Source organism: Macaca nemestrina, chromosome 7 (assembly GCF_043159975.1).
Source record: "Macaca nemestrina isolate mMacNem1 chromosome 7, mMacNem.hap1, whole genome shotgun sequence".
Classification (NCBI taxonomy): domain Eukaryota; kingdom Metazoa; phylum Chordata; class Mammalia; order Primates; family Cercopithecidae; genus Macaca; species Macaca nemestrina.
Genome location: NC_092131.1, coordinates 178,079,751 through 178,092,130, shown reverse-complemented (window position 1 = coordinate 178,092,130; position 12,380 = coordinate 178,079,751). Strand labels below are relative to the sequence as shown.

The window sequence follows — 12,380 nt, the reverse complement described above, 5'->3', positions numbered from 1 at the left end:
GCTTGAGGTGGAGGTTGCCGTGAGCTGTTCTTGCACCACTACCCGCAAGGCTGGTCAACAGAGCAAGACTGTCTCAAAAACAAACAAGAAAGTATAAACTTTTTGGCAGCTTTGCATACAGCATTATTATTTTGTGAAGAAATATAAAATCGGGCCCAGCGCGGTGGCTCACGCCTGCAATCCCAGCACTGTGGGAGGCCGAGGCGGGTGAATCACGAGGTCAGATCAAGACCATCCTGGCTAACATGGTGAAACCCCGTCTGTACTAAAAATACAAAAAATTAACCAGGTGTGGTGGCGGGCGCCTGTACTCCCAGCTACTCGGGAGGCTGAGGCAGGAGAATGGCAGGAACCTGGGAGGTGGAGCTTGCAGTGAGCCGAGATGGTGCCACTCTACTGCAGCCTGGGGGACAGAGCAAGACTCTGTCTCAAAAATCAAATCAAATCACATAATATATCTGCTTGAAAATTTTTATACTGAATGAATAACCATTTCTTCTTATTCTTTTTTATTGTGGTAACATATATAGCAGATGTCATTTTACCCACTCTTAAATGTATGATTCAATGGCATTCCTTAACACTTATACAGTGTTGTGCAACCATCACCACTATCTGTTCCCAAAACTTCCTGTTGCCCCAAACAGAAACTCTGTAGCCATTAAGCAGTCGCTTCCCATTTCTCCCTCCTCCCGGTCCCTCATAACCTCTAAACTACTTTCTGTCAGTATGAATTTGCCTATTCTAGGTATGTGATACAAGTGGAGTCACAGAAAATTTGTCCTTCCATGGCTGGCTTATTTCGCTTAGCATAATGGTTTCAAGGTTCATCCATATTGTAGCATGCGCTGGAGCTTCATTCTTTTAAATGCCTGGGTAATCTTCCATTGTTTATATATATACAACCTTTTGTTTATCCATTCACCTGCCCACAGTTAGCTATTGTAAATAATGCTGCAAGGAACACTGATGTAAATGTATCTGTATGAGTCCCGGATTTAAATTATTTTGAGGACATACCTAGGAGTGGAATTGCTGAGTCATAGTAATTCTACGCTTAACTTTTTGAGGAACTGCCAAACTTTTCCACAGCAGTGATATCACTTTACATTCCCACCAGCAATGTGTGGGCTCCGTGTTTTCCATGTTCTCACCAACACTTGTTATTTTCTGGATGTCTTTTTCATTTTCTTTGTTGTTGTTGTTGTTGTTGTGGGTTTTTTTTTTTTTGCCATCCTAATAGGTATGAAGTGGTTGCTTGTTCTTTTTAAATATTCCTCTGAAGTCCAGGCTCAGTGCCTCATGTCCAGTAATCCCAGTACTTTGGGAGGCCAAGGCGGGTGGATAACATTGAGGCCAGGAGTTCGAGATCAGCCTGGCCAACATGGTGAAAGCCTCGTCTCTACTGAAATACAAAAAATTAGTTTGTGTGGCAGCCTGAGCCTGTGGTCCCAGCTACTCAGGAGGTTGAGTCACAAGAATTGCTTGAGCCAGGAGGCAGAGGCTGCAATGAGCTGATTTCCCACCATTGCACTCCAGCCTGCAGCCTGGGCGACGGAGCAAGACTCTGTCTCAAAAAATATGTATATATAAAATATATTTATGATAATAAACATATGTAATATATAATATATATTGTAATTATATATTATATGTATTATGTATTATATTGTATATTATATGTATTATATATAATATGTATTATAATATATATTATATGTATTATAATATATATGTATATTATATGTTATATTGTATATTATGTGTTATATGTATTATAACATATAATTATATATATAATTTTAATTATAATATATGTAACTTTTTTATATCTATAAAAAAAGTTAAAACTTATTTCATAAACTTCAGCAGAAGCAAGCAAGTGAAAGCAGCAGCAATAGCAGTCCCAAAATAATACAAATATTCACTTAACTAATACTACCAGTATTTATTTATTTATTTATTTATTTTTATTTATTTTGAGATGGAGTCTCACTCTGTCGCCCAGGCTGGAGTGCAGTGGCGTGATCTCTGCTCACTTCAAGCTCCGCCTCCCAGGTTCACGCCATTCTCCTGCCTCAGCCTCCCAAGCAGCTGGGACTACAGGCGCCCACCACCATGTCTGGCTAGTTTTTGGAATTTTTTTTTTTTTTTTGAGACAGAGTCTCGCTCTGTCGCCCAGGCTGGAGTGCAGTGGCCGGATCTCAGCTCACTGCAAGCTCCGCCTCCCGAGTTCACACCGTTCTCCTGCCTCAGCCTCCTGAGTAGCTGGGACTATAGGCGCCTGCCACCTCGCCTGGCTCGTTTTTTGTATTTTTTAGTAGAGACAGGGTTTCACCGGGTTAGCCAGGATGGTCTCGATCTCCTGACCTTGTGATCCGCCCATCTCGGCCTCCCAAAGTGCTGGGATTACAGGCTTGAGCCACCGCGCCCGGCCTTTTTTTTTTTTTTTTTTTGAGACAGAGTCTCAGTCTGTCACCCAGGCTGGAATGCAGTGCTGCAATCTCAGCTCGCTACAACCTCCAACTCCTGGGTTCAAGTGATTCTCCTGCCTCAGTCTCCTGAGTAGCTGGGATTACAGGCATCCGCCACCACGCCCAGCTAATTTTTGTGTTTTTAGTAGAGATGGGATTTCGTCATGTTGGCCAAGCTGGTCTCAAACTCCTGACCTCAAGTGATCCACCTGCCTTGGCCTCCCAAAGTGCTGGGAATACAGGTATGAGCCACCGTGCCTGGCCTTTAAATAAATATTTAAATGGGTTCTCTCTTCATGCCACCCATTTACCAAGTTTTCTCCATCTTTCAACTTACTAAAATTTTTCAATGAGTAGTAATACATAGGTAGAGATATATAGTAAATAACTATGGGCGCTATAATCTTTGCATTCCTTTATGTAATAGAATGTTTGCCTGAACTCCAAAGTGGACAAATTTAATATTTTCAGGCCATACTTTCCTTCCTTCCCTCCCTCCCTCCCTCCCATCCTCCCTCCCTCCCTCCCTCCCTCCCTTCCTTTCTCTCTCTTTCTCTTTTTTTTTTTTGAGATGGAATTTTGCTCTTGTTGCCCAGGCTGGAATGCAATGGCACTATCTTAACTCAACGCAACCTTTGCCTCCCGAGTTTAAGTGATTCTCCTGCCTCAGCCTTCTGAGTAGCTGGGATTACAGGAATGCGCCACCATGCCTGGCTAATTTTGTATTTTTAGTAGAGATGGGTTTCTCCATGTTGGTCAGGCTGGTCTTGAACTCCCGACCTCAGGTGATCCGCCTGCCTTGGCCTCCCAAAGTTCTAGGATTACAGGTGTGAGCCATCATTCCCTGCTTCAGGCCATACTTTCTTTCTCTAAAACATTGTAGTTATTGTCCCAATGTCTTTGGCATTAAATGTTATTCTATTTTAATGTCTGAGGCCGCAATCAACAATAATTAAACATAAATAGGGTATAAATAATGTTAAGGAATAATTGTTGATTTTGTTGGGTATGATAATAAAATTGTGGTTATGTTAATGTTTTTAGTACAGATAACTACTAAAGGATTTATAGGTTAAATGATTATGTTGGGGATTTACACCTTTAAAAATCTCATAAGGAAAAAAGTGAGTGTGTGAGCAAGTGTGGAAATAGATTTGCCAACAGATGACACCTGTTACCACCCAAAGGAGGATAGCAAATAGCATAATAGCTGGGTGTGCTGGCTCACACTATAGTCCCAGCTACTTGGGAGCCTGAGGCGGGAGGATTGCTTGAGGCGGGGGATCCTTTGAGGCTAGGCTGTAGGGTTCTATATTCATGCATATGAATAGCCACTGCACTCCAGCCCGAGCAACATGGTAAGACCTCTTCTCTTTAAAAAAAAAAAAAAAAAAAAAAAATGGCTGGGCGTGGTGGCTCATACCTGTAATCCCAGCACTCTGGGAGGCCGAGGCGGGTGGATCACAAGGTGAGGAGATTGAGACCATCCTGGCCAACATGGTGAAACCCCATCTCTACTAAAAATACAAAAATTAGCTGGGCGTTGTGGCCCGTGCCTGTAATCCCAGCTACTCGGGAGGCTGAGGCAGGAGAATTGCTTGAAACCAGGAGGCAGAGGTTGCAGTGAGCTGAGATTAGGCCACTGCACTCCTGCACTCCAGCCTGGTGACAGAGCGAGACTCTGTCCAAAAAAAAAAAAAAAGCATAACAATGCCTGCCATTGGCCAGGCACGGTGGCTCATGCCTGTAATCCCAGCACTTTGGAGGGGGCCGAGGAGGGAGGATCACAAGGTCAGGAGATCGAGACCATCCTGGCTAACACGGTGAAACGCTGTCTCTACTGGAAAAAAAAAAAAAAAAAGTAGCCGGGCGTGGCATCATGCGCCTGTTGTCCCAGCTACTCGGGAGGCTGAGGCAGGAGAATCGCTTGAACCCGGGAGGCGGAGGTTGCAGTGAGCCGGGATCGAGATCATGCCACTGCACTTCAGCCTGGGCAACAGAGTGAGACTCTGCCTAAAAAAACAAAACTAAACTGGCACCAGCAGCACAGGTGCCGCAGTCTCAGAATATCAACTCACTGCATAGTTTGCAGATGTCAGGGTCGCCAAGAAAGACACAGCTCACACAGAGGGTGAACAACACTTTACTCACATCGAGAAGAGGCAGGGCAAGATCAGCTTCAATAGTGGGTGTCAGTCCCCCTGGCCATTTGTCCAACCTTCAGCCAACACGGGGTGGTGTTCGGGTTGCACCTGTCCTGTGCTGTAGACAAAAGATCCTGTGTCCTTCCCACCAGGAAAGATGGAATAGTGAGGTTGGCCAAGTACCACATAAAGCACATGCTTTAGAAGAACAAAGAAGAAAATACTGAGTCTGAAACAGAGAAAGATGTTACCACACAGGGAAATAAACCCAGTCCAAGTTGCAAGGGCTCTTTTTTTTTTTTTTTTTTTGAGACGGAGTCCCACTCTGTTACCAGGCTGGAGTGTGGTGGTGTGATCTTAGCTCACTGCAACCTCTGCCTCCCAGGTTCAAGCAATTCTCCTGCCTCAGCCTCCCATGTAGCTGGGACTACACGCATGCGCCACCACGCCCAGCTAATTTTTGTATTTTAAGTAGAGACCGGGTTTCACCATGATGGCCAGGATGGTCTCTATTTCTTGACCTTGGGATCCACCTGCCTCAGCTTCCCAAAGTACTGGGATTACAGGCGTGAGCCACTGCACCTGGCCACCAAAGGCCTATTCTTTTCTTTTCTCTCTCTATATTTTTTTGAGACGGAGTCTCGCTCTGTCGCCCAGGTTGGAGTGCGGTGGCGCCATCTCAGTTCACTGCAATCTCCATCTCCTGGGTTCATGCCATTCTCCACCACGCCCGGCTAATTTTTTTTGTATTTTTAGTAGAGACGGGGTTTCACGGTGTTAGCCAGGATGGTCTTGATCTCCTGACCTCATGATCTGCCCGTCTCGGCCTCCCAAAGTGCTGGGATTACAGGCATGAGCCACCGCACCCAGCCCACCCAAGGCCTATTCTAATGCTGCCAAACAAAGGTCAAAAGACTGCACACACGTGACTGCCTTTCCTAGCAAGATTAAAAATTGAAGGATCAGCAGGAAGTTGCTAATTGATTAACGTGGGTAGTGTATGTAAAGTTATATGAATTGTATGCTTTCTCTCTTCTTTATGTGTGTTTGAGAACATCCATAATGAAAGTATGGTGGCTGGCGAGGTGGCTTACGCCGGTAATCCCAGCAGTTTAGGAGACCAAGGCAGGCAGATCACCTGCCTATTTTAACTTATCATATTCCTTTATTCAGGGAGAGAAGTTATTGAGATGTTAACTGGTTGTAGGCAAAGGGAAGAAACATGGTGAAGTCAGGTTTGTTGGTGGAGGAAAAATGGTACTAAAGACTCTGCCCAACAAATATTCGGAATCCAGAAATGTTCGTATTTCTCCAGGGTTCAGTTTCTCACGGGTCACTTTCCATTACACGGATTCTGGAGAGCAAATAAGATAGGATTCATTCAGGTATCAAGCCAGAGTCTTTTTTTTTTTTTTTTTTTTGGGAGGGGGAAGACAAAGTCTAGCTCTATCGCCCAGGCTGGAGTGCAGTGGCACAATCTCAGCTCACTGCAACCTCTGCCTGCCGGGTTCAAGCGATTCTCCTGGCTCAGTCTCCTGAGTAGCTGGGATTACAGGTGCCAGCCACCACACCTGACTAATTTTTGTATTTTTAGTAAAGACAGTGTTTCACCATATTGGTCAGGCTGGTCTCGAACTCCTGACTTTGTGATCCACCCTCCTCAGCCTCCCAAAGTGTCATCTCAGGATTTTAGGCGTGAGCCATGTTGCCTGGCCAAAATGGTTATTTTTAACTTTTATTTTCTCGAGACAGAGTCTTGCCCTGTCCCCCAGGCTGGAGTGCAGTGGTGCGATCTCAGCTCACTGCAAGCTCCGCCTCCCGGGTTCACGCCATTTTCCTGCCTCAGCCTCCCGAGTAGCTGGGACTACAGGCGCTGCCACCACGACCAGCTAATTTTTTATATTTTTAGTAGAGACGGGGTTTCACTGTGTTAGCCAGGATGGTCTCGATCTCCTCACCTTGTGATCCACCTGCCTCAGTCTCCCAAAGTGTCATCCCAGGATTACAGGCGTGAGCCACCACGCCCAGCCCAAAATGGTGGTTTTTATAATTCAATCATTCTGTGTTTACGAATGGAATTTTTTTGTTGTTGTTGAGACAGAGGCTCACTCTGTCACCCAGGTTGGAGTACAGAGGCCTGATCTCATCTCACTGTCACCCCAGCCTCCTGGGTTCAAGCGATTCCTCTGCCTCAGGCCTCTGAGTAGCTGGGATCACAGGAGCACACCACCATGCCTGGCTAATTTTTGTATTTTTAGTAGAGAGGTCTTTCATCATATTGGGCAGGCTGGTCTCAAACTCCTGACCTCGTGATCCGCCTGCCTCAGCCTCTCAAAGAGCTTGGATCAGAGGCATGAGCCACAGCGCCCGGCCAGAATCTTTGTTAATGTGCATCTTGGCATATACGCTGAGACACACACACACACATATTCCAATATATATCAATGTATGTGATAGCCTCACCTAGGTCAAGATATAGCAGATTTATTTTCTTTTTCTTTTTTTTTTTGAAACAGACACTGCCTCTGTCACCCAGACTGGAGTGCAGTGACGCGATCTTGGCTCACCGCAAGTTCTGCCTGCCGAGTTCAAGGGATTTTCATGCTTCAGCCTCCTGAGTAGCTGGGATTACTAATTTTTGTATTTTTGGTTTTGCCATGTTGTCCAAGCTGGTCTCAAACTCCCAGCCTCAAGTGATCCAGCTGCCTTGGCCTCCCAAAGTGCTGGGATTACAGATGTGAAACACTGTGCTCAGCCTTTCTTTTCTTTTTTCTCTTTCTTTTCTTCCTTCCTTCCTTTCTTCCTTCCTTCTTTCCTTCCTTTCTTTTTGCGACTGGTCTTGCTCAGTCACGGAAGTTACAGGCTGGAGTGCACTGGCACAGTCATAACTCACTGCAGCCTCAAACTCTTGAGCTCAAGCAATCCTCCTGCCTCAGCCTCCTGAGTAGCTGAGACTACAGGCGCACACCAGCGTGCCATGCTAATTTTTAATTTTTTGTAGAGATGGGATCTCGCTATGTTGCCCAAGCTGGTCTCTAACTCCTGGGCTCAAGCGACTCTCTCACCTAGGCCTCCTGAAGTGCTGGGATTACAGGTGTGAGCCACTGCACCCAACCAAGATACAGCAGATTTCTAGTACCCCAGAAGGCTCCTTCCTGATCTACACTTTCCCACAAAGGAAACTACTCTTCGGACTTCAATCATCACCAGTTCTGCTTCCTGCGCTTCATCTCAGTGGGATGGTGCAGTGTTTCTCATACCTGGCTCCCTCTGTTCACCCATGTCGTGGAATGTTCCTGCCCCTTCGTTTTTCTTTTTTGGCTGTGTAGTATTCCATGATGTGAACGTATCACCATTTATTCACTCCCCTGTTGATGGACATTTTGGTGGTTTTCATTTGGGGCTTTTATGAATAAAAATGGCAAGGAACTTTTTTTTTTTTTTTTTTTTTGAGACAGAGTCTCGCTCTGTCACCCAGGCTGGAGTGCAGTGGCCGGATCTCAGCTCACTGCAAGCTCCGCCTCCCGGGTTCACGCCATTCTCCTGCCTCAGCCTCCCGAGTAGCTGGGACTACAGGTGCCCGCCACCTCGCCCAGCTAAGTTTTTGTATTTTTAGTAGAGACGGGGTTTCACTGTGTTAGCCAGGATGGTCTCGATCTCCTGACCTCGTGATCCGCCCGTCTCGGCCTCCCAAAGTGCTGGGATTACAGGCTTGAGCCCCCGCGCCCGGCCATTTTTTTGAGACGGAGTCTTGTTCTGTCACCCAGGCTGGAGTGCAGTGGCAGGATCTTGGCTCACTGCAAGCTCCACCTCCCAGGTTTACACCATTCTCCTGCCTCAGCCTCCCAAGTAGCTGGGACTATAGGTGCCTGCCACCACGCCTGGCTAATTTTTTGTATTTTTAGTAGAGACGGGTTTTCACTGTGTTAGCCAGGATGGTTTCTCCTGACCTCGTGATCTGCCCGCCTCGGCCTCCGAAAGTGCTGGGATTACAGGTGTGTGCCACCAGGGCCGACAACAAACATTCTTATATGTCTTTTTGTGGACATTTGCATTCATTTCTCTTGTGTACATGCTTAGGATGGAATTTCTGAAGGTAGGCATATATTTAGCTTTAGTAGAAACTGCCAAACAGGTTTCCAATGTGCTTATACAACTTTATGCTACTGCCAGCTTGACAGTTCTTGTACTTCTACATCTTTTCCAATACTCGGTATAACACAGCATTTAACTTTAAACAGAGATAAAATGCTGGAGAGATCCAAAGAAGTGTGCGTGTTCCTGAAGGACATCCAATAAAGGGCCTCTTCTATTCGTCTATTTCTGGCACTGAAAACCACTGCATGGCCAGATCAGGAAGGAGGCCTGGTACAACTCCCAAGGAGGCACATGTCCCTCAGGTGGGCTTCGTGTCCCAGAAACTCTGCGGAAGGGGTGGAGAGGTGCCTTCTGGGCGAGCTGGTCTCCTCTGGCTTTTCTTGTCCCCTAGGGCTCCCAACCAGGAGACAGAGCACAGCCTGGCCAGGGAGCAGTACCTGCTACTGCGCTTGCTGTGAGCCAGCCACTCTGCCCTCTTTCAGGAATTACAGAATCCACAGGTACCCGGCATCGTTATTTATTTATTTATTCATTTATGCGGCATGGTTTTCCTCAGCTCTGTCGGATGGGTCTCTGTGAAGGGAGCTGGGTGGGGGCGAGTGGCCCCTCCCTGGAGGAGGCAGCCCCCTGGTCAGGATCTTTGGGGCTTCAGGTTTCATGAGTTAGGGCCAGTCTCCCTAGAGAAACCCTTCTTGGCTAGGGCTGGGGAGCCCACCAGAGTGACCCAATCAGTTCTCAGGGCCTGTGGTGGAGCCAAGTGGTTTCGAGAAGGCCATGTTCAGCTCCATCCTAAAGAGCACTCATGCAAGTTGGGGAGGAGGACGAGGGGTGCACAGCTCTGAGCTGAGTCAGACCCACCTGAGGACTGAGCCCAGCAGGAGGAGGCCGAGTCACTAACCATAAAAGGAGCAGATGCCTCCCCCGTGCTGGTTGAGATGAGTCTTGGGCATCAACTCTAATAATTTCTAATTATACCCAGAAATACTGATTCACACAGCAACTAGTGAATAATAGCCTTTTAGAGCTAAAAAAGCCTTGTATGATTTATTGTAAGTTGACATATGCATTTTACACAAACTAGAGGCACCATGGTAGGCCAGCGGCAGCGTGTTCAGGGGCCACAGCAAGGAGATTGCATTTCCTTAAGTGCAATGGGAGTTACTGGCTAGGCTTTATGGTTTTAGCCACAGGAAAGATGAATGTATTTCAGAGTAATATGGTGGATTCAAAATGAGGTTTAGAACTAGATCGATAATTTTTTTTTTTTTTTTTTTTTTTTTTAAGACGGAGTCTCACTCTATCTCCCAGGCTGGAGTGCAGTGGCGCTATCTCGGCTCACTGCAACCTCTGCCGCCCGGGTTCAAGCGATTCTCCTACCTCAGCCTCCGGAGTAGCTGGGATTACAGGTGTGCGCCACCACGCCCGGCTAATTTTTGTATTTTTGGTAGAGATGGTGTTTCACCATGTTGGCCAGCCTGGTCTCGAACGCCTGACCTCAGGTGATCCGCCCGCATTGGCCTCTCAAAGTGCTGGGACTACAAGCACGCGCCAGGATGCCGGACCCAGCCTTTTTTAAAATGACGGTTTCGGCAGGCGGTGGCTCACAGCGGGGGTGCTGGATGCGGTGCCCACCGCACTCTCGCGGGAGAACGCGCGTGCGTGCGTGCGGCGGAAGCCCCGCCTTCCGGAGCCTGCGGTTGGCCCCGCCCGCAACCCGTGAACTCCGAGTGGAAGACAAACCGGATTGCCGGAAGCGAGAGAGTCCGGACAAGCGGCGAAGGGCTCCTGTTCCCAGTCGGCTGCGCCCGCGGAGCCTCCTCGTTGCCGTTGGCCGTAAGCGGGGGCGGCAGTCCCATCGGCCAGCGCCTCGGGCTGCGAGTGGGGCCGGGATCGGGGGCGTCGGCTCAGCAAGCGGCTGGCGTCCGCGCCCTGCGCGTCAGGTCCTGGCCTGGGGCACCGGGGCGGCAGGCGGCGGGGGCGGTGCGGGCGGGGATTTGGCGGGCGGCCGAGCCCGGGAGGCGGGCCTGGAGCGGCGGCAGCACCGGGGCCGGCCTGAGGGACCTCCCTAGGCGCAGCCTCGGGCCTCTCTCCATCTCTAAGTGGTGGTGGCTGTGGGCGTTTCTGCAGGCGATCCTTTTGAGTATTTGTTTCACGCACGCGCCCTGCTGTGGGGTAAAGCGGCAGATTCATGCTGCTGTCATTTGTCATCAAAACGATGGGCTTGCCCGGCGCTGTGACTCAGGCCTGTAATCCCAGCACTTTAGGAGGCGGAGGCGGGCGGATCACGAGTTCAGGAGATCAGTGGCTAACACGGTGAAACCCCGTCTCTACTAAAAATACGAAAAAAAAAAAAAAAAACTAGCCGGTCGTGGTGGCGGCGCCTGTAGTCCCAGCTACTCGGGAGGCTGAGGCAGGAGAATGGCGTGAACCCGGGAGGCGGAGCTTGCAGTGAGCTGAGATAGCACCACTGCACTCCAGCCTGGGCGACAGAGCGAGACTCCGTCTCAAAAAAAAAAAAAAAAAAGTAAAAACGATGGGCTTCCTGTCGGGTGTGTGTGCCTTTTGGATTTGAGGGCAGGGGGATGACATTGTGACCTGGCCTCCTGTGACCGTCCATTTTCAAGATCTCGCCAGTGTGGTGCAGAAACTCGGCACACCCTGCCTACCTTGGAAGGAGGCTTTCCCTTCCCCACCTCCCTCCCCTCCATCTCTTCCCTCTTTCCCTCTCTCCCCTTCACTCCCCTCCCCCAGCTCTTCTCTTCCCCCTTTCTGTTCTCTTTTTTTTTCTGCGTTAAACCTTTCGGGAGTGTCTTTGTAAACTATTAAAAAGAGTTAGGTCTTCAACATGTATGTTTACTTGCAGGCCTGAGAACTGGAGGAAACTGGAGAAAAGATGCCCTCTGACTCTTTCTGTTTGGCTGCGCAGGCTCGCCTTGACTCCAAATGGTTGAAAACAGATATACAGGTGGGGTTTGACATGTCTTTTTCTTAGTGTGTTCCTGCTTCCATGTTTAAATTTCTCGTGTAAGGCTTTTTTTAGGGTATGTAAAGGGAAGTCAGTTGTATCTTGCTATATTAGAAAAGTAGGTTTATTTCCTGTAACTTAAAATGTAACAGTCTTCATGGCTCTTTTTGTAGATTGTGCAGGGCTGCCTTTTAATTAGTTTCTTGCAAGTGCACGAAACTTGAGATCTATTAATAGGCAAAAATTTTCTCCTATTTATTATTACTGGTTAAGAAATCTGCCACACTCCTAACCATATCATGGTGACTGTTGTTTGCTCCTGATAGTTCTTGAGCTGTTTAGTTAACTGTGGAGGGGAAAATTGGAGAGGTAAACTGCAGTAATTGTGGCCAATAGAAACTCACTCATTTTATGAGGTCTTGTGTTTGTGTTTCTGGAGAGACAAGAGTTAGTTCAGTTGAGCTGTTCATTTTGTATTTGTAACCAATACAAGGACTAAGGACAGTTGTGTTGCAACTGAGGTCATGATGTTGATGAATTTTTTTCGTCCTTTGTTCTTTTAAAAATTATGGTTAGAAAGCAGAGCATAATTGTTCTTTATGTAGATCCCAACTGATTGGGGTTTTTAGGGAGATTTTTTGGCATTCAGTAAATGTTTTTGTTTTCTGTGTGACATGATGTGTGTTTTTTACTATTACA

At 47.5% G+C, this 12,380-nt stretch overlaps 1 protein-coding gene across 6 annotated transcripts in view; it reads left to right on the top strand.

Annotated features, from left to right (window-relative positions):
- Positions 1–8,909: 8,909 nt before the first annotated feature.
- The window catches only part of LOC139355521 (E3 ubiquitin-protein ligase HERC2-like), a 22,329-nt gene continuing 18,858 nt past the window's right edge, over positions 8,910–12,380 (top strand). The window contains exons 1-3 of one of the 6 annotated variants that reach the window (XM_071067315.1): positions 8,910–9,018; positions 9,108–9,216; positions 11,580–11,681. In XM_071067315.1, coding sequence (XP_070923416.1) covers positions 11,610–11,681 — 72 coding nt within the window. In that variant the 5' untranslated portion in view covers positions 8,910–9,018; positions 9,108–9,216; positions 11,580–11,609. Of the gene's footprint in view, positions 9,019–9,107; positions 9,217–10,427; positions 10,657–11,579; positions 11,682–12,380 lie in introns of those variants that run through there. The other 5 variants (XM_071067314.1, XM_071067313.1, XM_071067316.1 and 2 more) reach the window with 5 other exon arrangements.